This window comes from Botryllus schlosseri, chromosome 1 (assembly GCF_051294905.1).
Source record: "Botryllus schlosseri isolate E-star chromosome 1, Bs_hap1, whole genome shotgun sequence".
Taxonomy (NCBI): Eukaryota; Metazoa; Chordata; class Ascidiacea; order Stolidobranchia; family Styelidae; genus Botryllus; species Botryllus schlosseri.
Window position 1 is genome coordinate 30,181,116 of NC_137236.1, and position 27,926 is coordinate 30,209,041.

At 39.6% G+C, this 27,926-nt stretch overlaps 1 protein-coding gene across 11 annotated transcripts in view; it reads right to left on the bottom strand.

Annotated features, from left to right (window-relative positions):
• Window positions 1-27,926, bottom strand: part of LOC145434647 (neurobeachin-like protein 1) — an 87,743-nt gene that overhangs the window by 22,450 nt on the left and 37,367 nt on the right. For 9 of the 11 annotated variants that reach the window (XM_080312027.1, XM_080312036.1, XM_080312032.1 and 6 more), the window contains 24 exons: window positions 27,154-27,332; window positions 26,611-26,714; window positions 26,023-26,126; window positions 24,631-24,788; window positions 22,968-23,098; window positions 22,633-22,770; window positions 21,726-21,882; window positions 20,773-20,928; window positions 19,779-19,938; window positions 19,024-19,056; window positions 17,371-17,519; window positions 17,049-17,119; window positions 15,377-15,462; window positions 15,111-15,249; window positions 13,662-13,860; window positions 12,577-12,705; window positions 12,372-12,510; window positions 11,252-11,382; window positions 10,516-10,786; window positions 4,332-4,516; window positions 3,394-3,549; window positions 2,448-2,599; window positions 1,782-1,929; window positions 508-632 (listed from right to left, as the gene is read on the bottom strand). In XM_080312027.1, coding sequence (XP_080168153.1) covers window positions 508-632; window positions 1,782-1,929; window positions 2,448-2,599; window positions 3,394-3,549; window positions 4,332-4,516; window positions 10,516-10,786; window positions 11,252-11,382; window positions 12,372-12,510; window positions 12,577-12,705; window positions 13,662-13,860; window positions 15,111-15,249; window positions 15,377-15,462; window positions 17,049-17,119; window positions 17,371-17,519; window positions 19,024-19,056; window positions 19,779-19,938; window positions 20,773-20,928; window positions 21,726-21,882; window positions 22,633-22,770; window positions 22,968-23,098; window positions 24,631-24,788; window positions 26,023-26,126; window positions 26,611-26,714; window positions 27,154-27,332 — 3,400 coding nt within the window. The remainder of the gene's footprint in view (window positions 1-507; window positions 633-1,781; window positions 1,930-2,447; window positions 2,600-3,393; window positions 3,550-4,331; window positions 4,517-10,515; window positions 10,787-11,251; window positions 11,383-12,371; window positions 12,511-12,576; window positions 12,706-13,661; window positions 13,861-15,110; window positions 15,250-15,376; window positions 15,463-17,048; window positions 17,120-17,370; window positions 17,520-19,023; window positions 19,057-19,778; window positions 19,939-20,772; window positions 20,929-21,725; window positions 21,883-22,632; window positions 22,771-22,967; window positions 23,099-24,630; window positions 24,789-26,022; window positions 26,127-26,610; window positions 26,715-27,153; window positions 27,333-27,926) is intronic. The other 2 variants (XM_080311993.1, XM_080312004.1) reach the window with 2 other exon arrangements.

Below are 27,926 nucleotides of genomic sequence, written 5' to 3' on the forward strand. Positions count from 1 at the left end.
TACATTGTTTCTTCGCGCCGATATTGTACACAATCTTAACAACCTAAATCTTCATAATTAAGCATTCGTCATACTAGATTATGCCCCCAAATTCTGTCATCAAAACTGCACCGAAATTTGTTTGTGTCCCCTGCTTTGTGATAAAGTCATTATTTACATATCAGTACTGAACTGAATAAAATCTATATTTCAATTTACCGCAACAGGCATGTTTATAGAGACGTTAACAGAAGAAAGATTATCTGATCCTTGATGCAATGGCGTTTCTACATACATTTATTCCGATAAATCTATTAGAATTTAGAACATGGTCTGTTTTAAAAACACCCCGTCTATCACCCCGTTGTATCATATCTCCGTCCTTTTCTTTAGGCTGGCTATGCGTCTGGTCTAAAGTCATGAAGTGGCCTATATTCGTAACCATTAGAGGTAGCATAGTCGGAAAAAACTACCCGAGTGCTTATAAAAGTAGATATACTCAACATAACCGACCGCAATGTGGCTTACCCGACACTGGAAGCCAGCGTGTTCCAATCGTCATCACCGACAGAATCATCCTCCAGACCTGACGCTTTAGAGGCGTCCCGTTTCACCGCAGATGCTGGGATCAGCTTTCCATCGTCAGCCGTTACCTGGAAATGGGAATTACCAATAAAAAAAATGGCTGTGAGCAGATCTGTACAAACTACCCGCCTAGTTAGTTGAAATTAGTAGCAGTGAGCAGTTCTTATTCTAGTTTGGCATTCAAAAGTAAATTCAGTTGCCAAACAACTACAAACGCGTGGCATATTTCGAGGTCCGTAATGAAGGACAGTTTACACAGGCTGCAAATGTTATTATAGCTGACAAGTAAACGGGCCATATTATATTTTATAAAGCTAATATCATACGGCTAACTAAAAAAAAGCCATTTTTCAGACTAAGCTCCCGAAATACGGTTTATTCTGCGCACATTTCGCAAGATTAGTGGTCTTTTTTGCAATTTTAATCTAAAAAGTGGGACATTTCTTCAGAAAGAAAGACAAATCCTACAAAAGGAAGACAAATGGTAACCAGGGTTGTAACGACTCGAGTCGTGACTTGACTCGCAATTTTTTACTGACTCGACTTCACCCGAGTCATTGTACATGACTCGAGACTAGGACGGCCGAGACAGACATTTCATTGTAACTTCGAAGAGTAGCAAAGTCACCACATAATTGGTATTTCGTCTGTCAGTCCTGACACTTGGAAAATAGGGCCAGAAACTGTTGAAACTGATGAAATTCACTATATTACGAATGCAAGTCATTCGATATCACTCGAGCAGAGTTGAAAAACGTGGGTTGAACCGAATTCAACTGAAAACCGAACAGCGGTCATAATGACTCGGAATCAAGTCAAAACACTATGACTCGGACTCGACCCTCTAATAACCAATTTGGACTTAGACTTGACTCGGCGGCGAATTGAAAATGACTCGACTTGACTCGAGTGATGACTATAAAAGTGAGATTGACTTGTGACTCGGAACCTTGCGACTTGATGGTAAGCCCCCACTGTTGTGTGATTTTCTCACAGCCATTGCTGGCTCAAGAGTCATCACTGTCAACAGTGCCGTAGCCCGATGGTGTGTTTTGGGGGTTTCGTAACCTAGCTGCATTTGAATATTATGTAGTCGGCCTTCGTAAGTGATGACGCACTATGAAAATTATCGCCACACTTATGCACAAAGCTGTTTACCGCTATATCTCAGATCGTGTGCCCCGGTTGACTGCTTGGGACTTCAAATGAATACAAACCTGATTAGCCGGAACTGCTATTTCCACGTTGTCTCTGAGATTACTGGCGTCGGTGTGCGGGTCGAAACTGTAGTTTTCAGTCAGTTTCAAACGCATCCTCGAAAAGTTTTCCACGTTGGACAGCTTCCAGGCCATTTCCTCTGGATTTCTGGAAGAAAAACGTTACTCAAAATCAGAAGCATACACAGAAGGGCTTCTACTATTTCAGAGTAATCAAGTATTTATTGCTTACTCGTGTTATGATTTAAGACTAGACTTTCAGTTCTAGCCCACAGTTTTCAGTTCTTTTCAGGCGAAACTAAGCCTACAACACGTACTTTTCACTCGAGATCTTATATGAGGTACAGAACTTCAATATACCATTGAATAGTATATACATATTAAAATGATACCGAATATTATCGGCTGACACTCGTCAGGGGTAATAGTCAACAGCTATTGGAGAATTGGGAAGAACATTGTATAATGTATATCAACAATCGTATCACTAAATATGGCGTCAATGGCATGAAATTTCGAATAATCGGACCGAGGAGAGAGCCCAAATTCAATGTACTATTTCGAGATGGTAGGCTACAGGAATTCCCTCGGTAAGCAAAGACTTGGTTGGCGTAATTCTAGCTAAGCTCTTCTTAAATATGCCACTGCCATGCTGTGTACGCTAACCTGTTGCTCCAAGGACCGCGTCCGCTAGTTAGAAATCTCTTCGTGGCACGCCAGTGTCTCAAAGCGGCAGTGTGCTGGTTGGACAGCTGCTTGATATTCTTCGATTGTCTGTCTTCTTCGCATGAACGTCTGTTTCGAAATGGCGTTTCAATCTATATAAAGCACACAAACTATTAGGGCTCCGAGGGTGTATAATATATGCCCTTTGTCGAATGACTGCAGTGTTATAATTCATAACTAGGAAAATTTTTTGACATTAGGTCAAAATTGTAAACAGAATCAAAATATTTTTACAACCTGCATTTCGTTTGTATCGTATATTTTGCACTGTCAGGGAACTTTATCATTTGACATTTTACAGCTTGTAGTGTACTTTATAGACCTACCGTTGCAGACGGCCCATTGTCTGCCCATTGTGAATCATGAACATTCAAATAAAGCAAATTGGTCGTGACATGGTGTTATGTTCAACGTATTGCAATATCCTAACTGAAGCAAGACTGTGTGGGCATTGCATGGTTCTTATATCAAGAAGTGCATGATGAAAAATTGTGATGTAGACGCCATTGTCAGAATGAAGCAACTCCGTGTGTCACCAGCTGTGTGAGCACAACTTCAGTGTTGTCAGCAAGCTACTTTCATAAAAACAACACATTGTACAAGCTTCGAGAGTGTATAATATACGCCAAATATCAGGTGTGTCGCAGAATTGCTATATATTTAATATTTTGAGAGCTGCGTTAATATATAGAAGTCCTCATGAAACCAATGCATTTTTTGGCCTGAAAGGTGAATAATATACCTCTAGTATCTGGTGTGTGTTGTAACAGTGATTTTTCATTGCAGTGCATTAACATTAACGGTCGCCTAATGTCTGATTGTGATACAATACAAATTTGTTCCGTCAATTTCATCGATATTCTAAACGGCAGACTTGTGCGGTCACCTGAGCGCCGAAACGTAACTTGCTCTCGCCTGCTTCTCTGTCTCTCTTGTGGCAAGACACGTTAATGTCCTCCATGACCTCGCTCCAGTATTTTGTCATCAGGTTGTGCGAGTCGCGGAACGAGTCCTCCTCGTACTGGGCCGCTTTGTGCTGTACCTGAACCAAAAGTTGACCCAAAAATAAGTAATAAATTATATCTATAAGGAAGGCTGGATTTTTTCTGGTTTTAATTCAACATTATGACCGTCTGCACATTATAATTCTCAATCATTTCATCCTATATAACAGTTACGAGTAGGCCTAACATTGTCAAATTCAAATCCGGAATTCTGTGGCCTCCACTTAAATACAGGTCTAGCAATGACGAAAATCCTTTTATGAGTCATATGAAATAGAAAATTATTAATTTTAATTTCAATCAAATTTCAAGTAAAACCACTGATTTCAAGACTATTCTGCAACATCTTTCGCAATCCCGCTAGAATCCTGCTTGAGGTCTGATCCAGTTTTTCATGATACAGTTTTTCAGTTATGATAGTCGTCACATCTTTCGCAATGCAGCTAGACACCTAACAGAGAGTTGATAAAGGTTTTTCTTGATTACATTTTACCTGCTATAATTTCTGAGACATCTTGGTATCCTGCCATAAACCTATCATAGGTCTCATGGAGATTTTCTTAATATATTTTTTCAGCTATAGTATCCGCTACACCTTCCGTAATCCAGATAAACGCCTAACAGAGAACTGGTCAAGATTTTAGTTGAATACATTTTTCCAGTTATCATTTTTGAGAGATCATCTTGCAATCCTGCCAGAACCCTGCCAGAGGTCTGATTAAGCCTTAAGCTATCAAGAACTATGAATGCATTTCTCTAGGGAAAATTCTCCGTAGAGCACGCAACCTCAGAGAAGATTATATAATGAATATATACTCACATGCTTACTGATAAACAGTGTCCACTCCGCGGACTGGCAGTATCCCACAAAATCATCAAAAAACGTGGCGCTCCCACTGGTGGGGGGCAGGTCGTCCAAGAAGGCCCCGAGCCCCAGAAGGTCGTAGTTTTTGTCGAGCATGTCGCGAATTAGAGGCACCACAAACTTTACGATGTGCGTGTCGGCTGCATTGTGAAAAGATATAGAAATTAACCGCAGAAATAAGTGTGATAAGACAGTCAAATTTGTAATCCGAATTTTAGAATAAACAGGCCGGCCAACAAATGTATTTTTTGAATTGGAAAATTAAATTAATCACCCTAATTTTCCATGTGTAATATACCCCCATGTCTGATGCGCAGCCTGAAAATGGCATGTAGATTCTGGGAAAAAGCCTGTGCCCGTGTATAGTACGCACCCTGCACGAGCAGTACATGCATAGTACATGCGTAAATACCGATTCTACAAGTTTCTCGTGTTGACGAGCTTGTGCGTATAAGTTACCAGCAACCATTTTTATAACTGTGTGATGTTATCAGTTGAAAACGGCCGTGCAGAGATGGGATATTGCAGTAAAAAGAAATGTTTTTAAAATTGTACTTGAATACAGTCCTATAAAAGCCATGCGCATCTCTGTTTTGCCCTGCACAACATGTCTATCATGTTCACGGGAAGCATGTATTGGTGGCACGGTTGACATCGGCTTGTTTTGGATCGTGCATTGAAGGAGCGCCGTTGGGTTGCAAGTCGAGAACAAATGCAGATATTTCCAGCTAGCTTTCAGCCGGATAATTCCAAGGTATGTAATGTCAGTAATACTTTTCTCAACTTAAAAACATCTGTAAAACACCGAGTTATCTTATTCTACGGTAGACTGCAATTTAGTTGAAGAAGAATGTTTGAAACAAAGCGGAGAAGGGTTTTGCGGGACCCACCGTGAACATGATTCAATGTCTGATACTCTGGTCACTTTCCGGTCAGACTCAGTCAGTCTATTAGTCACTCCAAGTTACTGATTGTAAATCAGGTTATACAGTATTTGCTATATCCAAAAGAGAATTGCCCCAAGACCACCACAACGCAGGACTTTGTTCTTTTAATTGTTGAAGAGATTGCCCATGCATAAGTATGAAATATGACAAGAATACCTATAAGGCAAGCGCTGAACATTGTGTTGATGCATTGTTTTAGACATTCTTCAACTAAATTGTAGTCTACCATAAACTAATATAACTCTGTATTTTACAGATGATCTTAGGTCGACGTAAGTATTACTGACATTACATTACATTATTTCGAATAATATGGTCTGACTGACAACCAGCTGGAAATATCTGCCGTGCAACCAATACATGCTTCCCGTGAACATGATAGACAGGTTGTGCAGAGCAAAACGGTGATGCATATGGCCTTTATAGGACTGCATTATCCCATCCCATCTCTACACGACCGTTTTCAACTGATGACGCCACAAAAGCTGTAAACCGGTGGCAAAGTTAACACTTCAGATTCAATAGTTAGGAGAATTGCCCTGTGGATCTTCGGGGACTTTGAGGGTAAGGAAGATGAGAATGAAGGTGACTGAAATCGCTTGTAAACGTGTTTTTATATACTTATAACTATCATTTGTAATTGGGCAAACAAAGTTTCCTCACAATTTTTCAAATCTGAACAACCCTATAGTACTTAGGAGTCAAAGCCTGCGAGGCCAGAGAACAATTGAGTGAAACGAGATAAGGTTTGCAGATATGCCGCGACCAAGTCGAAGACATTTAATCAAGAAATTCGTTTTTTGTATTTTCACTTGGATAATAATTTTACAAAAAGTTCCGGCAGGCACAACCGTCAAAAAGTCTTTATCATGCGGGATGTCATTTCTGAATCTGATTTGGAGCGTACAACTATATAATGAACCGAAAAACTGTATAACGAGACAATCACTGAAGTATACCTGTGCGGCTGGCTGTAATCAAGTGATTGCCGTGTAACAAACGCTGCCTGCCTAAAGCAAGTCAAGTGATCTAGCAATTCAACATGAATCAATCAATGTAACTCAATCCCCGTTATGTTATTATTTCAAGGGTTTCCTATTGAATCGATGTGTCGGCAATTTAAATATCAAACACCCAAAGATTGTTCACTGTGGAAGGAATTATTCCTATCCTTACCGAATTCATGAACTTATTATGTACAGCGCTCTGAATTATTTAGAGTTTTGGAGAGAAAGTTTCTAACTTTCGTGAAATCTGTCTTTTTCAGTTTTTATTATTCTATCAAGACGAATATTATCCGGATTTCCAGGAAGACAAAATGCTTTTCTTGGGAAAAGTGTACCAAAAGTCTACCAATTCTTGCAATACTGATGTCATTCGTCAAAAGTAGAACAAAAATCAACCAATTCTGGCAATACTCATGTCATTCATCGGTATTGGGATGGATATTAATTCTATTACGATTTATCAGAGGACCAAAGAGGATATCCGTGGTGGCAATCTTGTTCTAGTATTCGCATGTATCTCTGTGGTTTATAGGCTGAGAACACTGTTTTTACGCTGTGGGTCCATTTACCTCTATGGACTCAAAGGTTCAAATGAAAAATTTCAAGTATTCGCGATGTATGAAAAGCTTTTTGTATCCCTGCCGCAACTTTGGCTCAGTGGGTACACGATATCGGTGAGCGAGGAGCAATCGCACGGAGATAGAAGATATCTGTACATTTCCACTGCCTGGTCACTATTTATGTCCAGCGGACTTTACTACAGAGCCAACAATGGCTATTGTCGGGTTGATGAATCTCGGAACGTTTCTTGGGAGAAGAGGGCTGTTGAATTGGTACTGAGATACGTTATGCTTGTCGGAAGAATGTTTGCGTTGGTTTACATGACAGTACAAATCGGTTGGTGGATTATTGCTTTCCTGGGAGTACACTGGCTTATGGTCTCATTCATATTTTTCTGTGCTGAATTCGTTTGTGGCAATGGAAATTGTTGTGAATCAACCAGTCAATGTTTGGCAAACATCCGCAACTACATTGATTACGCTATTTCTGCCGGCGTGGTGTTCACTTACTCGTGGATCTCCACTTCAAAATTTGGAAAGTATGAGGATGCTATTTTCACTTTCTTCTTTGCGGTGGAAAATATTTTGGGATGGGACGTTTCTCGGTATCTCGGGGGAAACATACCATTCTACCTGTGCGAATATGCTTTTGTGGTGAATATTGCCATTAATGCTTTCGGCATCTTCTTGATGATAACGCGCTTGAACTATGATGTTTGGACAGTTTTGGATAGGTGAGCGTATTTAAAAGTATATTACATTGATATATAATTCCTAAATACTCAATATAACCACCACCATGCAGCAAGGATGCTCGAACGTTTTCATAATGGTATCTGATTGTCAAACGCGCAATTTCTGATGCTCTCCCTTCACAAGACATGTTTAATAAAGTTATCGAAAATTTGGAAAATCTCAAATATGATGCGTAGCCGTGTGTCATTCTACAGATTATTCATTGATTAAAACGTCATGAACCGGCAAGAAGCTCACAGGATTCGCCGAAAAGCATTTGAAAGTAGCTGCCGAAGAGTGAGAGTACCAGCGATCTGACTAGCAATCACGTCTCTTGATTGGTTAATCAGTTACGCTCCAATGATCACAACGGCAGCGGCATGCTGATTATGTTCCATTTGTTCAAGAAGTTTGCTAATGGCAATGATTCTGTAAGCACATTGTAGGTTGGTGATTTGATATTGAAATGTGACACCTGGTCTTTGAATGTTTTGGTTTTATAAGTAGAAGACATATTTAGAGCAAGAGTTCTCAACCTTTTTTGGCCGCGTAAAATGTAAGCCATGAAATCACAATACGACACACGACATTGCTGGAATAGTTGTTTGCTTCAGCACTAATTTCCAGTTATTACATTATAACATAATTATTTTCATTGCTGTAAGCCGTCGGTCGTCATCATAGGCATAGCCGGGGGACAAAAGACACCGTCTCTCTATCCCGAAAATGGCTTGTACATTGTGACTTCGTACGTGTGGGTGTCACTACGCCTCATCAGCTATCAAGCTCGATGTAGCCTACATATAATTCAACAATATGAATATATGTTTTGAGAGAATAACATAACTAATATAACTAAACTTTTAATAAATCTACAATTTTCCAAATAGCTCTATGGCCCAAGTGTTCTGCCCACCACAAAATGCTATGGCCCACTGTTTGAGAACCTCTGGTTCAGAGCAACAATATTGTAGACGTGGTAGAGATGAAACTGTGAATGATTGTGTGCACTGCATTATAGAACTAAGTGTAAATCCGAGATATACCCAGTCAGATATGCATGGGATGTAGAGTGGTCCTACTTTTCTCGATGCGGGTAAAGTATGTATATAGTAGTCAGCACCAAACTGAAGAAGACCACCGTGTGAGATCGATGCTGGACACAATCCTGTATGCTCAGATAATACGTGGGCCAGGTAGCTTATATTGGAACTCTGAAGAAGTGTAACTACCGCACGGCTTCAATGTAATTTTAGCCCTTTTTTATATTCATATCTGGCTTGTTTCAAGCATTAGTGCATTTATGGTTCATTAGGGACATGCTAAGCTATACATTAGGGCTGCTCAAAAATAACTTTTTTTCCTGAATCTTGGTGGTTACTTGATTAATTCGTTAGGTTGCATTTAAAAACGACGCATACCAAATTTGAATTCATTCCGACAAATATTCGCGAGTTACGTAGAGTTTGAAAATTTTGGATTTGCCCAAAAACGCAAAAAATTTTTTTTTTCAAATTTTTCTGCCAACCCCATGAAATTGTTGGGCTGTCTTCAAAAACTATGCAAAACAAATTTGACTCAATTCCAAGCCGTAGAAGCGGAGTTATTTCAGTTTTTATTCGATAATTCTGGGATTATCCTTGATTGGTGGATAATCCAAGAATTATCACCGAAAAACTGGCATAACTCCGCTTCTACGGCTTGGAATTGAGTCAAATTTGTTTTGCATAGTTTTTGAAGACAGCCCAACAATTTCATGGGGTTTGCAAAAAAATTTGAGAAAAATTTTTTTTTGCGTTTATGGGCAAATCCAAAATTTTCAAACTCTACGTAAACCGCGAATATTTGTCGGAATGAATTCAAATTTGGTGTGCGTTGTTTTTTAAGGCAACCTAACGATTTAATCAAGTAACCAGCAAGATTCAGGAAAAAAAGTTATTTTTGAACAGCCCTACTATACATATACAAGCATGGTTCTACAACGGAACATATAACGTGGATAAGACAAGTGATCACTAGGGCGATTTTTTACATGTCAAAATTTGACAAAATTGTAGCGTTAGGTCAAAATTTGTCATAATTGCTTACAAATTCAAAATTTTTTTGACGTCTGCATTTCGTTTGTATCGTAGATTTTGCACTGTCGGCGAACATATCATTTGATATTTTACAGCTTGTAGCCTTTACTTTATAAGCCTACCGTTGTAAACGGCCAATTGTCTGTTCATTGTGAATCATACACGGCCAAACAAAACAAAGAGGTTGACATGGTGTTACCGTCAACGTACCGCAATATCCTAACTGAAGAAAGACTTCTTGGGCATTGCATCACTCTTATATTAAGAAGCGCATGATGAAATATTAAGATGTAGTCAACAGAATGAAGCAACACGGTGTGTCACCAGCAGTGTGAAATAAATAAAATGCCTCAGGTCTGCGAATTTGACCCAAGGCATTGCAGCAAAACTCAATACCCTTGAAAGATGACCCAGTGAAGATGTAATTTTCGCCTGTATGCCCTGGGCCTCCGTGCAATTGGGAAGGACCTCAAATTTGAACGACAGTGAATCAATCAAGCCATCTAGTTGCATATAGTTCAGGCATTCTCATGCTTGGCTGGGGTTGTTGAAATTCTAGCTTGCAAGCCATCACGTTATAGATATCATTGAGATGCGGCTAATTCAACAAATAGCTCTTTGCTGAGTAAATCAAATAGAGAACCATACTAGAAATAGTTTTATAGCATGTTTGCAAATCGCTCCATTACATTTTGTGCAATACTCGATAAAAGTTGCATTAGAAATGCTTGGAATTATTACTCAATTCAGATTCGAGTAGCCAAATCATTGTCCCCAGCCCAATACATCAACAAGTCAAGGCGAGAACCCACCTTGTATGCTCTTACACTGTATCTTCTGCAAACAATTCAACACGTAGCATATCTCCTCTGTGCTCTTCGGCGTCCTAGAGTGTATAAGATGATGCAGCCTAGCCGCAGCCATGGCTACCAGGTCCAGTACGCCCGTGCCGATACAGCCTAACAGTAAGCGTAGACCGACGCCTGCCAGCTCGGCCCACTCGGTGGAACCAGCCAGTGAGGCGTCTGCCGCGTTGTCCCACACCATCAGCGAGTCCATCAGGTTGAATGTGTCTTCGAGCAGCTGGAATATTTCGAAGGATGTGAAAAATGTTTTATTGGACGCTTTTACGAGTTAAATTGCAGTTGAAAAGGATCGAAATAGCTCATGTATCATGGAAACTGACTTTGTCTGATTAAAGTGCACTGAAAGATTTGGCCAGAGTAAGACAAGTGCAAAATTTTTTACTTTTCCAAATACCATTCGAATCAGAATTATAGATAGCTTATTCCAAATTAGAATAGCATTACAATCAATGAATTGCCAAAAATCTTGGAAATGAAACAAAATTCATATCCAATTGGAGTTTAATCTGCTAATCGCGAGAATGCCAAATGTTTGTACCAAGCTCGGCTATGAATATACTATTCAATTGAGTCATATTTGCGCACTCAAAATAAGTAAATACGTCCCTGAGTAATACCAAAACTGTTTTTCGTTCCCCTTTCCAAGATCGCCATAATAGAACATCAACATTTCATAAATCACCTTCAACGACCACACGTGCGGCACATCAGCGCTGAGATTAACCAGAAAATCGCCCGTGTGCCTGATCAGTTCCGCAGATTTGTCGGCGACGTGAATAAACGTAGACGTTGGAGCCGGCTTCGGATTCGCTGCTGTAAAAATGAGGATTTAATTTCCGGCTCCCGAGGAGTCTCTATAAAACCACTTGTTTAATCCCAATAATAGAATGCACGATGTAGAAAGATCAAATATGTACTTTTATGCAACCACGAATAATATAATGCTAGTTTTGCATCACATTTAAGATAACTTTGTATTTTTCGGGCCACGTCTATTTCATTGCACTTTGCGACAATGCTGCGAGTTGATCACGACCCAAAAAACGGAAGATTTTGACCTAAACAATGATATTTTCGACTTTTTTTACCCAAAAAACTTCATTTGGAAAAAATTTTGCCCTCATGCATTTAAATTGGGTGTTTTCGCACATAACGTCAGAGTTGTACTACTTATCATCTTCATTTCTGGTTGAAAACTCTTTTTGACATAAAAACTGAATAATTTTTACACGAAAAACTTTATTGTAATGAAATCTGGACCTATGAAGAATTCCAGTAGTTACATCACGTATTATGGTAGAAATAATTAAAATTTGTTTTAGTACAACGAAAAATACTTTCCTACAATCTAGGGTTTTCCTTGTCAAGTAGCTTGCCAGGAATGGAGAAAAAACGTTCAACAGCAGCAGTTGTTGGCTGGCAACTCTGAAGTTGCGTACACTGCTGGTGACACACCATGTTGTCTACAACACAATTTTTCATTATTCTTGATATAAGAACCAATGCCCACACAGTCACGCTTCAGTTAGGATATTGCGGTACGTTGAGCATAAGACGACGTCAACCTATCTGTTTCATTTGACCATTCTACGATCCGCAATGAGCAGTCAATGGGCCGTCTACAACGGTAGGCCTATAAAGTAGGCTACAAGCTGTGAAATGTCAAATGATAAGCTCACCGACAGTGCAAACACCTATGATACAAACGAAATGCAGGTTGCGAAAAACTCAAACTTCGTCAACTAAATTTTTTGACCCAACGCTACAATTTCGACTTATGCCTGGCCCTACTAAAAACATACCGGCCGAGCCCTCACGCAGATCGGAGCACGCCGCCTCCGTGCATAGTTCCAAGACTCTGAGCTTGAGCGCGTTCGCGGGCCTTATCAGTTCGTGAGATTTGCCCAGTTTTTGAATGCACCCGAACACCTGGCCGCGAGCCTGAACAAGACAACAAAATATTCTCAAATTAGAGGCAAACATGAAACAAAAATGAAATTCGCTCGCCTTCCAAGCGTCTTGCGAAGTGCCGTCGATGCCTCTCCAGATGGCGAAAAACAGAATCTGCGTCACCGTGTCGAATAACTCTTCCTCGATTTCCTCTTGGCTCTCACTAGGAGTGCTGGCGTTCAGGTCCTGTAACAAATCAACCTTCAGTTTATTTTAAATCGTTGCTTCCCAACCAGTGAAGCATTTCTAAATATCGCAGTTTTCTATTCAATATGTAATGCAAGGCTGCTATTGGTTGCTATATAATACCAGCAATCTTCTAATTGTTATGACTCGAATATGTATTAATTCTAATGATTTGTGTCTAGTAGTAACAAACTTAGAGTTAATTCATAAACAACAGTAATTATTATAGCTTGAAAACTATTTCGCAACATCGAATACTTGAAAGTTCCATTGGTAGTATCGCAACTTACAAAACATTTAATGCAAAGCTACACACAACAGGGGTGTAATGACTTTTGGTGACTCAAATCGAGTCAATTTTTATATTGACTCGACTTGTACCAGAGTCATTGCGCATAACTCGAACCACGTCGCATGACTCGAGACTAGGACGGCCAAGACAGACATTTCATTGTAACTTCGAATAATAGTTGGGTCACCGCGTGATTGGTATATCGCCTATCAGTCCTGATACTTGAAAAATGGGGCCAGAAACTGTTAAGACTCAGGAAAATTATGATATTGTGAATATAAGCCATTTTATATCACTTCAGCTGAGTGGGAAAAATTGGGTTGAACAGGATTGAACTGAAAACTGAACAGTGAACATATTGACTTGGACTTGACTCGGTGGTGAATTGAAAATGACTCGACTTGACTCGAGTCAAAACTGTAAAAGTGAGATTGACTTGTGACTTGGTTACGTCCCCGAGTTTTCACCCAAAAACACACCGGATAACTTGATCCCAGAACAGAAATATAATAAATGGATATTTGACAAGACTCTTGGATGCACACAGTTTTAATATACAATTGAATAATATATTCATATTGAAACAATTCGTTAAGGGGTGATCTGTCTTATTTCAATGTGAAGATATTATTCAATTGTATGCAGAATATATATTATCTCTTACCATAGTAGTATCCAGTAGGTTACTCAAACTTCCGCTGGTCACGGACTGATTCTCGGGGCTGAAGCTGAGGTATTGGTCCGAGAGGGTGGGGCTTGATTTGTCTCCGCGTCTGCTGTCTGGCGTCGACGCCCTCGCTTCCGAGAAGCTGCCGCCAAACTCTCTCATGACGGGAGAGCTCAGCTGCGTGATTATGTTATCCCTGAAATAGAAATTTCAGAATTTGAAGAGCTTCTTGGAGGTACAGAACTTCAATATAAGATTGAATAGTATATTAATATTGAAATGAGCCCGAATATTGTCGGCTGACACTCGTCAGGGGTAATCACCACCAACTAGTAGAGATATGTATTGAATTTCAATATTAAGGCATCGATATCAATCTCGAAGATTACGTAGATAAGCTCTGGCAGCATCTATTCAAGGAGTTCCCAATCTGGAGTACGGTCGCTATGACTTCCCCGCTTGGCGCTCAGCATTACAGTGATAGCATGGAGGGGTGGTACAACGCTTAGAAAGCATTGAGAGGCTATATCTGCACTGTCCTTGCCCAACGGCATATGCACATCATGCACTCATGGTGTGCATATGCACAGACTGTGTGTATGTATATCACGAGTCGGTGCATAGGCCACAAAAATCATTCACGACCAAAAGATACTATGTCCTATTACTCTCCTAAAATTGCTGGGGATAAGCGAGCAATTTAATTGGGTACTGTGACAATTTTAAGCCACGACTTCAACGTTGAAGTCGAAACCGAACAGGAAACACAGTGACTTGGACTTGAGTCTTAACGCAATGACTCGGACTCGAATCCGTACCCCGACTTGGACTTGACTCGAGTCAAAACTATAAAAGTAAGATTGACTTGTGACTTGGTTATGGTTACTACCCTGCCATCAAAATTCATGTGTAAATAAGGGGTGGTTTTCAGGAAAACTTTTGTTCAAATTTTAGTGGAAATTTGATAAAGTTGTTAAGTTGGTTAAAAAAACGGCAATACTACGCTAGTACCCTAGTTTTAAGAACATAAAACAAAATTTGAGTCTAAAACATGCAAACAAAATAATCGGAAACATCTCAGAATTGGAGGAAAACAAAATTATACCAATACCATCTACAAAAATACATTTATTCAATAACAAACATCATAAACACTGATAAAGAAAACAAATTGATGAAACATCACCGACCCATCCATAAAACAAAAAATTGAGCTAAGCAAGTATTTAATTGAATAATACATTCATATTGAAATAAACCCAAATATATTCGTATATCAACAACAGTTCTGTATACCAACAATGTTATTCTCAATTCTCTACTAGTTGCTGACGATTACTCCTGACGAGTGTCAGCCGAAAATATTCGGGTTCATTTCAATATGAATATGTTGAAGTTTTGTACTTCCGAGAAATTCTCTAGCAATAAACAAAACATTTGGCTTACTTTAATTTTCTTAGTTCTTGCGGGAAAGAAGTTGGCTTTTTCATGGGAGTATATGTGTCCTGCTGGCCGGAAACGTCGAATGATTTCTTTCTGATCGCCGACTCGATGGAATTTTCGTCGTGAGAGTCTGAAGAATTGCCTTTGAAACAATTTGGACGGAATTAATTTTCAAATACCCAATGTGAAGACAGCTAATTTATTTCACCACCATGAGAATGTTTACGAAAATAAAAATTTTACCACGATTTCAATTCGAAGAACCTTACCCTTGTCGACGCTGTGGCCCTCCGTAACGCCTGAATCTGTGCTTGGGGTCAGGACGCTGTCGGATACTGTCCCGGCGTCCTCAGATCTAGGCAGGGAACGCATTGATTTGCTATCTGCCTCATAAATAACTAATAGGATTGTTCAAAATAACTTCAGATTTATTACGTTATTGTAAAAAATTGTTAGGTTGGCTAAAAAAATGATTGAAAAACAAATTTGACTCGATTCCAATACGTAGAAACGAACTTTTTCGTTATTAATTACGGGATTACTCACCGTCAATGCTATTTTTGCAAATCCGAAATTTACAGCTGTAGTATCTATGCTTCTACCAGTGTGAGCGAAAATCTTTAAGCATCATTATTTTAGACAATTTGACGATTTTATGGGGTTGACAGTAAAATTAGAAATATTCTTTTTCAAATATTCATGGTAAATTCAAAATTTTTCAACTCCCACGCACATCTACTAATTGGAAGTGAGCCAAATTTGGTGTGCAACGTCTTTTTAGCGGACCCAACAATTTTATGGAATAGCTGCCAAAATTTTTTAAAAAGGCCCTGCCCTTATAGTATATAAGTTATGGAGTTGACAGCACCTACTGCACTGCACTCACAATGCTTTGTGGAATGTTCACAAGGCTAAGTGAACACATGTTCAACCGCAGAAAAGTGTTCAACAAAACTCAAAGATAGCCTAAGTTCATACAAGCTCACATGGTTATTTAGACTGGCATTCAAGTTCACAAGAACATTTCAAGTTGAAGGCGATCTCTAATGACCTCGCCATTTCGAGTTTACATAACCTTACGAGTTCATTTCAACTTACATCCAAGTTCTCAAGGATGCTTGAACTCGAGGTAGAGTCAAAATAGGATGATAAGCCTGAGTTCGAACAAGCTCTCAAGGTTATGTGAACTTGCGTTCAAGCCCACAAGGGCGTTAAAAATCGAGGTTGAGTTCAAATAAACTTGCAGGCTCCAAATAAAAACTAGTTTAATCTGAAGGGCGAGTTCATACAAGCTCACACGGTTATTCAACTCACATGTTTCAAGTTCACAATAACATTTGAAGTACAGGCTGATCTCAAATGACCTCATGACTGTGAGTTTACATAACATAACATAACATAACCTCTCAAGGTTATATGAACTTGCGTTCAAGCTTACAAGGGTGTTAAAACTCAAGGTTGAGATCAAATATACTGGTGAGGTTCAACTACAAAGTACTTAATAATGAATAATAAACGAACGTTTAACCTCAGAAAGATGTTTCAACTGAAGGTCGAGTTCATATAAGCAAACGCGGTCATTCGAACTCGCATTCAAGCTCACAATAATATCCTAGTAGAGGCTGATCTCAAATAACAAAGCAAGTTAGAGAGTATTCAACCTTACGTTCAAGCGCATACGGATGAGCGATACTCGGGATCGAGTTAAAACAAGATCCTGAGTCCGAGTTCAATCGAGCTAACAGGTTTATTCAAACTTGTGTTCGAATCCAGAATTAGTGGCAGTGACCAAATGAATCATATATTGAACACTTGGATTCTTGGCCTGGTCCATTTTTTGACGTTTAGATCAAATTATTATAATTAAATTCATTCTAACATAGAAAGTCCAATAGTTAGCTGGAAAGCCAATACTTATGGTCATAAATTGCACGCTCTCACCTGATAGAAATGCTACCTCTCTGCGAGGATGTGGAGTTATACTTCTTGACAAGCAGTCTCGTTACAACATCCTGAACGTATTGAGAACTCGTTACATCGTGAAGACATTGTAATCATTCGATAGAAGAAAAACTTCAACAGTTGGGTATAAATAGAGCGTTGCAGGGCTCAATTTGTCAAATTAAGAAACACATAAATATTAAACGGATTCATTCTAATTCGCTATAACTGATCACACTCACTCGACTTAGGAAGTTAAAAAAACAGCATTTAACATTAGAGAGATGCTATTTTAAAACCAGGTGAAAATCATTGAGATTACCTGCCACCCAGGCAAAGAGGAGTATTGCGCTGTGAATCCAGTGTCCGAGTTGAGCATGTGAAAGAGGTATTTGGCTGCGTCGCGCCGCACCGACATTTCGGCGTTGTGGAAGTACTGCATCGCAGCCAGAAACGCACCGGCTCCCAGACCTACAAAGCATATCGCGAAAAACCCCTTAAAATACTCAAATAGACAATGATCACGTCACAACGACTAATTTATGGCTCAGACTATGTCGGATTTGTTCGTAATCAGTTGAGTCTGTATACATGGAAAATGATAAAGTTCAATTGAAAATAAGCCATAGCAGTAGCAGACTCGGCCAACTAAATAACCTACTGTTTTCCTTAGATAGGTGTCGTTCTAGCTTCGGATTTCTAAAAGGGAGTTGATTCTAGTTCTAGCTCAGAGTTTTGAGTGGTTCTAGTTCTTGTTCCAGTTATCGATTTTGAAAAGTGAGCAGCTCCTGCTCCAGTTGCGAGTTTTGAACTGTGAATAGTTCTGGTTCTACTGGCGCATTTTAATAAGCGAGCAGTTCTAGTTCTAGTTGCGCACTTTAAAAAGTGGTTAGTTCTAGTTCTAGTCGCGAGTTTGGAAAATTCAGTAGTTCTAGTTCTACATCTAGTTGCGCATTTTCAAAATTCATAAATTCAGTGGCGAAACTTCAAAATTGTTGCCACACTGTTTCGCACAATTTGCCCAAACAAGCTGGGGGGGGGGGGATAGCCCAACCCAAGCACCCAAAACAGTAATTGAAAACCCATGCTTCTGAAGGTCGGAAGGTGGAAACGCATTCTTGCCTATCTTATCGCATTATGCACACTCGGTCATCTTCACAATACGGCAGACGTTGTGAAATATATTCCAATGTCAGTGCCAATTATATGGCCTATTTTAGCGGGAATCACGGATATTTTGCTGTCAAGAATTAGATTTTGAAGCATTCTGAATAAATAAACCTAAAATAAAGAAAAAACCTTTGACCAGTATTTCGGTGTATGGATACGCGATGGAGTATGATATCAGGTCAATATAACGTCGCAGTGGCATCAGAGAAGCTCACGTTTATTTTTAACAGACCAGTTTTTTCATTTTCTTTCAACCATCAGCCATGCATGTTTTACACAATGTTAACAATAGGCATAAGCTCCATAAGCTGATTCCACCACGTCGATATCGGCCGGGCCTTGGACATCTATTGTAAATTCATCATCCTTTATTGTTTGCAAAACAAGTTCAAGTTCATTAGCTAAAAGCAGGCAGCATACATGTTTCAAGCAGGTGAATTAGAGTGTCTATGAGACGTACTGAGCGAAACAGAATATCTCTCCACCAATAGTACTACACAAAATAATTCGTCACAGGGTGTTTCAATCACGAATAAACAAAGCTTGCCTACAAGTTTACTGCAGGTATAGAGAGAAGAGCTGGAGGAGCACTTGAGTAGAGTTAGTTCCACCATTTCATGCCAGGACAAGAGAAAAAATCAAACCAATCAATACATGCGGCTATGACAGATTGATATGTGGAGAAATCAAAAATTCGGACAAATCAAAAGGTACTAAAAATTCCGATCGGATCCGAGTATTTTCGACAAGAGCATCACCCGTATTTCAGAACGATACTATTTTGTTCTATTACACCGTATCTTACGTTTCGATTTTTTACTCGCCGAGCAGGATTCCGCTGAAGGCAAATTGAGAATTACGATATCAAATATCACTATTTTGAGTGGCTACCATCTTTAACCTGGTACGTTCATTAATCGAGATTACTAATACAACAGATCATAACAAGCAAGTCAATCTCGGCTATAAGCTTCACAAGAAATGATTTGTATCGAAAATATTTGTTACTTTCATATCGTATACTTTGTATGCGAATTTTAGGGTCCGTAATTCTGATTGCCGTATCATCATTAATTTTGCTTTTGAAGACAATAGAATCTTGAAACCAGGCACCAGACAAGTACTGTGTTTTTGCAATGGATGGCCTAGTAAAATAATCAAGTTATGCACCACAAACTAGCTCTTTAAGCATTCAGTATTTGATGGCAGTTCTGTTAATGTTCTGTACTATGTGTACGGTATTTATTTTGTGTAAAGTTTGAAGTTTATAGGTCTCTGAAACTAAACCATCTTGCTCTACATTTAGTAAGCCAGTGATTAGGGCACATTAGCACGTTCACAAGAATGCAAATTAATATTTCAACAAATACAAAATGCATTTAATTTTGTTTATCCTATTTATTGGGTTCTGAAACTCAACTATATCTCTAGATTTGGTAATCCAAGGGTTTACGGCATATGCCTGCATCAGATAATCTACAGTAAGCCAAGTGAGTAGTATAGTAAGCTACATGACAGCATTAGTAAGAACTCTAACACTACACTTCAACAAATACCCACCAATTTCAACGACGAGATTAAGAAAATGCGAACAAAAGGCTCTGGTCGGTTGTACGTGCTTTAGTCGCATTGTAAGCGCCGAAAACCCGACAGGCTGCAGCTTCAGAAAAGACTTGTTCTTGTCGTAAACGAATTCCGTCTTCAACAGCCTCGTGAGCAGCTAAGTGTAAGTAAAGAGCAAAATCGCATTTTTTAAGGCTTGTTATGAGGTGGGGCATCGAATTAACTACAGACTGAAAACTATTATCGTATAAAAACCGATGTCTAAAGCACATGTGCAGACACTGCGCCAGCATTTTTCTTTGTTTCGTTGTTACAAAATCGCGTAGAATGTATATATGCACTGGCACATACTCAATGCCCAAGACACAGACCAAATATCAAGGGCTGCAGACTTGATGCCAAGGTCCACAAAATTAATGCCAGGGGCCCCAGACCAAATACCGAAAAGCCACAAACTCAATGCTAGGGGCCAATACTTAATTTCAAAGGCCACATACTCTATTCAAATTACACCAAGGGTCACAACATCGATGCCAAGTGCCAAAGACTAAATGGCAAAATCCAAAGATTACACATTTAACTCTAAGGGCCACTAATGCAATGCCAAGGGCCACAGACTGAATGCCAAAAGCCACTAACTCAATGCAAAGGGACACTAATTCAATGCTAAGGGCCACACTCTGAAAGCCAAAAGTTACTAACTCAATCCAAAGGGCCACAAACTAAATGCTACAGGCACTAACTTAATGCCAAGGCGCACAAACTCAATGCTTAGGGGACGAACTTAGTGCCAAGGGCAACAGACAAATTTAATGCCAAGGGCCATAGCCTCAATGCCAAAAGTTACTATCTCAATGCAAAGGGCCACAAACTAAATGCTACAGGCACTAACTTAACGCCAAGGCGCACAAACTTAATGCTAAGGTCCACACACTTAATTCTAAGACCACAGACTCAATGTTAAGGAACCATTAGCTCGTCGACATCTTACTTTGCAAGCTTTGATGCGTATCGCCTCCGTAAAGCGTTCGTCTGACAAAACGACGTAAAGGATGTCGGCCTTGCCATGCTCGAACAGCAGACAGTTGAGATGGCCGCGGCAGGGACACTCCAGCAATGCGTTCAGAAGGTCGAAGCATTCAGACAGCTGCAAAAGAAAGCCAGTATACAATTGAATAGTATATTCATATTGAAATGAACCCGAATATTTTCGGCTGACACTCGTCAGGGGTAATCGTCAGCAACTAGTAGAGAATTCAAAAGAACAGCGTATATATGTCAGCCGAAAATATTCGGGTTCATTTCAATATGATTATACTATTCAATAGCATATTGATGTTCTGTACCTCCAACAAGCTGTTCAAAGCCAATATAAGTACACATAATCAAAACATTCCTGCGTTCTGTTCGAATTGTAAGTAAAACGGATAAAGTTTTGACGTCGGCACCGCAGAAAATACCTTGAATTGACTGTTGGAGGTCAAAACTAGAACATACAACTTAATACCATATTCATCTTGAAACAAACCCAAATATTTCAACGGACATTGAATATACTAAATGTATATTGCCTACAATTATTATTGATGTACAATGTTCTTTCCGATTCTCTACTAGTTCCTGACGATTACCCCTGACGAGTGTCAGCCGAAAATAATCATGTGTATTTCAATATGAATATACTATTCAATTGTATGTTGAAGTTTTGTACCTCCAAGTGTATTCAAAAGATGTAATAATTTAGGATTTAAAAATTTTATTCGGATTGAGACTTCAAATAGAAATATTAATCCGGATACAGCTCAGGATTCGACTCGGAACTACCTTCATGGATCTGGATTTGTATTTATGTCTCAGACTCTAAATCCAGTTACTAAGGTTTTGTATAAGACATATCTTCCTCAATTTGGACTTTTGGCAGCGTCACAGACAACCTAAACCCACCTGAGTCTCCTCGTCATCCTTCGCAGACACGATGAAGCCGAGTATCGAGTCCAATTCGTCCGCCGTGATGTCGCGCGCCGCGTAACACTTCACGAGACCGAGCAACGAGCTGCGTATCACTTTGGTGTCGTCCGCACTCAAATTCGGATCTGCCGAGCTGCAAATCAGAGATGTGCGGAACAATATTACAAATTGCAAATCCAAATATTTCAGTAACAAATAATTCCGAATTCCAAATATTTCAGTAACAGCTACCTATTCCAAAATTATACATATAATCTCAGTCAAAACTATATATTATTACTAACCTACGGATAGATATGCAACTCGCGGTGGTTAAGCTTGGGCAAACAGTGTCTCTTAATGCTGAGCAATCTAAAAGTAGCATAACCGGTAGTGCTATAGCTGGCGAAAGCTAGTGTCGCACCGATTCCGAAAACACAAGGTAAAATCTTATCAGGGCAATGGAACCAGCTAAAAACATCCCTTAAAAACGGCATTGTTCCAACAATAGCAGTCCACAACACAATAAGCATAACAATGTCCAATTTCGTTAAGCTGATATTTGAAACAATGCCAATTTTCAGACTTTGAGGGCTGTTTTGAGGTAGTTCCATTGCCCTGACAAGATCTCAATTTATATTTTCGGAATCAGTGCAACACTAGCTTCCAATTAGGACCAGTTTTGCTAACTTTTAGTGCTTGGGTCGCCAGCTATCGCACTACCAATCATGCTGCTTTTAGATTGCTCAGCAATAAGAGAGACTGCTTGCTCAAGCGCAACGATGGGTTTTGCGCGAGTTGCGTATCTTACCAGTTTCATACCATAGGCCGGACCAGATATGTGCTATCATTTGTTACAATAACGTACAAAGCCAGTCAACCAACAGACACACCGACAACTCACCAGTAATAGGTCTTGATCACGTCGAGCATGTATTGCACTCCGTATTTTTTGCGAAACAGCTTCCGATTGTCCTTTATAACAGTGGCGAGGTACTGAATGTGTCCGATGCGTACCAGAAACTCGCTACGACTCCAGATGCTAACGAAAAAAATGATATGCTCAAAATAAAAATATCTTCCGAGGACACTTCAACTATTACACATTAAAATATGCAGAGATGATCAAAGTATTACGTTCAGTTCAGTAATTTTCAACAGGAAGCCCAAGCAACCACCCAAAATACATTTATGGGTCCGTGCTAATACTGATAGCTACAAAATCTTGTGGAGTCTTACCGAAAATCAAAAAGTAAATACTGGTAAATCTGCTGCAGCAAGTTGTTCCCAGACTGTACCGACGCGTCGATGGACTCGACTAAAAGTTGCGTAGCGGTAAGAACGTCCGTATCGATCAGCTCTGTCGGCATCTTTGGATTAAATACTATATTAAAGCCAGGGAAGTGTTACAGACAGGCTATGGTTACACTCAATCAAACAATATTAATCTCGATCACAAGTTGTTATAGGTGTGCCCATTAGTTTGGATTGTTCAAATGATCACCAAACTGGTGTCTGTACAAAATCAACATATGGAAGTTGGCTGCAAATTCCAGCACAATTAAAATAATTTACATAATATGGTGGTTTTTGATTCGCCTTGGTTTTGACAATAGGCTAGCCTATACAAAAAATACTCATGACAAACAGGCATATAGGCATCTAGGTGTCACCAGATCACAGGCAAAAGCATTGCAAGTTGTAGCTGATCAAATATTGTAGTTTGATGTGGAACAAAGATGAGAACATGGATGCATAGGTTATCTTGACTTAATATGACCTCGGCCAAACTGGGTTCGGGAGTTTAAATTGCTCATCGTGGCCTCACTTTTAAATAAATCGGGGTCATGTCAGCAAGACTCAACTGCCTGATTCTTTAAAGTATCAATACATTAAAATCACATATAAATTGCACGGTTTTTCTTGATGACAAAATCTTTTCGTTACTTCGATTGCCGTCAGCGTCACTGTTGCATCATTAACACAATTTAGCGTGTGATTTACATTGTCTCGAAGCTTCCAAAATCATGGCGAATTAGACAAAAACACACAAAATACCTCTGTAGATACGTACTCGTAGCTGAAAGGCAATAAATTAAAACGTAGAATGTTATGGGTGTGAAATTTCAGACTGAGAAAATCCTGGAAACGTTTTTTCCAGCTTAAAACAGGGTACCACGCCATCGCACCTCTATTTCATACATAAGAAAACAGACAAACATACTTTCCTTTTACTATACATTAACAGTAACACAATGAACATTGGTAATACATAATTTATAGTGAACTTGAAAGTATTGACCATAAAATATACCAAAATATTAGTACCGCATATACCCATATGTTACAGTATTATGACAGGAAGTTGATATGCTAGGGATGCTGAAGAGTTGCCAATTTTTCGTGGGAAATGATTAGGGAAACAATTGACAAGACCTCAAATAAAGCTAAGGTACGCATCTGGCTGGAATTACGTTGTACAGGACTACAGGTCTATTCAATGAAATATTTCTGTGATTCATGGTTGTGAGGGGGGTTTATGGTCGTAGTTTGAAAGCGCAAGTGCCACGTCAGCATGATCTGCGTGAGAGTCACGCTAATTACACCGAGAAATATTTCTAATAGTCATTTTCTAACGAAATCCCACATATGGCTAGTTGGGGCATTGATGAAATGTTGTGATTGCCAACAACACATTACCGCCGTATATACATTGGCACATTGTCGTCATGCAGAGTCATAGGCTACGTAACAATCTACATCTACAATAAAGATATAAAACATATAATATTTATTAAACATAAAAAATCAATGGTTTAATTCCAGATTTGCACACAGCTAATGTCCAACTGTTGTAACACCTTTTTCATCCAGGCGGTCAGGCCAATTCTGACCAGCTTACCTTCTGCAGTAGAGCCCCGATAGTGGCTACGCCACACGATTGCACTAAATTGTCCTCGTTGATGTCGTGTCTGCCGACCGTGCCCAGACCGGAGTGGACGATGAAATTTTTCAGCAAGATCAGGAACGCGGCTACGTGATTCTTTTGCAGTTTCAAATCTGAGCACCGAGAAAGAAAGCCACTTCAAGCGGAAGTAGATACCGAAAGGTCTGAGACCTTCATACATTTTGCAGTTGATCGGGAGTGGGTTCTTTCAAAATATGAGGGTGCATTTTCCAAAAATACATTTAATTACCATGCCACGGACGCAATTACTACACTCGGTTATGAAAATCCTATCAAACTTTTACAAGTGAGAAGGTCAAAACAACCGATGGATATAGCCTCCGTGTCATGGTAACAGACTTGTACAAACTACTCAATTATTTAGTTGACTGTCAAGTAACTAACGGCTTTTCAAGTAGTTCTGGTTCCAGTCGCAGAATTTGAAAAGACCTTAGTTCTAGTTCTACAACTAGAAAACACGTGCCGGTTTACGGGGAAGAAACTAGAAACCCCTCCGATTTCCATTTCAAAACACCGTCTTTTTCAGGGGCAACTTTGGACTTAGGTAGCTTTGGACACTAAGCAGTAACAGATTTAAATGGTTATTGATGAAAAAGGGTTGCCGCTGGATGTCTAATCCGTTTTCGTGAGGCAACAGTACCAAAAGCAGTCTCACTAAAAGGTGGATTCATTTCACTACCAGATAAACTTGATCCAACATTGATAAATTAATAGCGGGGGTCAATTTCATAAAATTGATGGCTGTCAAAATTCTTATAATCAAACATAGATAGCATGTGAGTCATAGATTCAAAACTTGGTAGCAGATACCTCTTTAAGTAGTCTTAATCCATGGCAAAAATCTCAGTGGGCTCACCCTCAGATCATTATAAGAGAATGCGATGTCCAAAGTTACCCCGTCAAATGTTATCAGAACGGGGTAACTTCGGACAGTGGAAAATGCGATATTTAGAGCTTTGGAAAGTTGCTGCTTCATCTGTGTCGAAGTGTAACTTTGAAAAAGGATAATTTACAAAAATAAAGTACTTATTGTTGACCATGAAGATTTTGGATTAGTTAATTCTAATCTTTGTTCCATAACCTCTGAAAAACACAAAACTTGCCTCCACTACACTCTAGCATTTCGTAGATACAAAGCGAAATTGTTGAAAATTGTCCAAAGTTACCCCGGTTTATGGTACAGTGGTTATAGTTCTAGTTGCGAATTTTGAAAATCGCGTGGTTCTAGTACCAGTTACGAGTTTTAAAAAGTGGTTAGCTCTAGTTCTAGTAGCACATTTTGAAAGACTAGTAGTTTGCACGATGTCATCAACGCAGCATACTTACCGCAAGATTTCGGACTTTCAATCACGACCCACTCCATGTCTTCTCCGAGAGGGGTGTTGGGGGATGGTGATAAATCGTCGTCTTGCATTACGTCGCCGTTGGGACTGTGAAAATCGGTTGAATAGTATTGCTATCCTGTCTTTGTTCGTTAGTAGGGCTGTGCCGTTACAACAGTATGTAGGATGTGAAATGTTCAAATAGATATCACTGCTTGAGTGATATAGAAAGGAATGGCTCGCATTCATAACAATTTCCTCAGTGTTAACGGTTTCTGGCCCTATTTTCCTAGTATCAGGACTTACAGACGAAACACCAATCATGTGGTGACTTTACTATTCTCGCAAGTTACAATGAAACGTCTGTCTTGGCCGTCCTAGTCTCGAGTCATATGATTGGGTTAGAGTCATGCACAATGACTCGAATACAAGTCGAGTGAATTCAAGAATTGACTCGAGTCAAGTCGAGTCGCCAAAAATCACAACCAGCCATTTCTCGAGTCACTACTACCCTGTGTATCACTACATCTGAAGTTAAAAATACCTCGATCAAACACAAGTCTCGATATATCAGTATAGTTTAGATGTCAACCTTGTCGGTTCCAATTCGCCGTTGACCCGTTTGAAGTACATCGTGTTGATTTCTTCGAGCAGGGGAAAAAGAACGTGAACGCCACCGATTGCGTTTATCGAGTCCTGAAATCATACGCAAGAAACAAATAAAGCACGTCAACCTTTCGCATGGAGGTTGGTATATTCACGTTGAAATGACCCCGAATATTTCCGGCTGACACTCGACAGGGGTAATCGTCAGCAACTAGTAGAGAATCGGAAAGAACATTGTCTATCAACAATTGTATCACAAAATATGACGTCGCCGGCAGGAAATTTCGAATTATCGGAGCGAAGAGATCACTTAATCATGTAAACAAGCACCTTTTGTTGGCACAAACTTCGTTGGCGTAATTTGATCAAAGTCAACTCAAAGGCACACAAATCAAAGTGTGAACGCCCGACGAGAAATCTGTTATCTCGATAATTTTCACAGTTCCACACGTTAAAAAGTATTTGAAAAGTGAAGACTCCTATTCGTCGTGACCCTTCCCTGTATCAGAAAGCAAAGAAATTTTCATACCTTTACGTCCCACGTGACGACTTTATGTCCAGTCAGGGCACCGTCTCTCGGGTTAGGCCCGGGCGACAGGTCCCTGCAAATGTGTTTGTGGCAAGCCTTCGCCGCGTAGTAGATTACGAGCTTCTGTTTCAAATCGCTCGGCACGTTTTCTGCGTTCATCAGGGTGTTTTTATCGGGACCTGTGTGTGAAACGGAACAGAATGGTAAATTGGTTATAGCTAATGTTGATGTATGTAGGCAATCTGTTTTGCAAATAGAATACGTAAGAGATCTCGATACATAGAGAATTTGCTCTCTAGCTAGGTTGGAATGAAGTGTTCCAACACGAATAACGTGAATACCAAAGTTTTGCTCGAATAACATTACTTCTATCACTCAACTGATTGAAATTGCGCGTTTTAATGTATCACTCAAAGAAAAACACTATTCTGTCTCTTAAATGGCTCTTTCCGAAGTCAAGCCAACGCTAACACTAACATCAGAAAACCCTGATGCAAGCTAATCCAAACTGAAGCTATGGCTAATCCAAGTGGTTCCCAACCGGGGGGGAATTCCCCCCTTGGGGGGAATTTTGAAATTTTTAGGGGGGAATCTGGCTTCAGGCTTGTATCGGAAGATACACTGGGTTCTCAAGGTTTTTAGATTTTGATTGTAGAATTGTTAAGTATGAAACTGGTTCTTTACAATTGTATGTTTCCTTGGCGGATTTTAAGCTAGGTGAATGTTTAAATGCCGTCCGTAGATATTACACCCTCTGATAAAGTGAGGCTCAC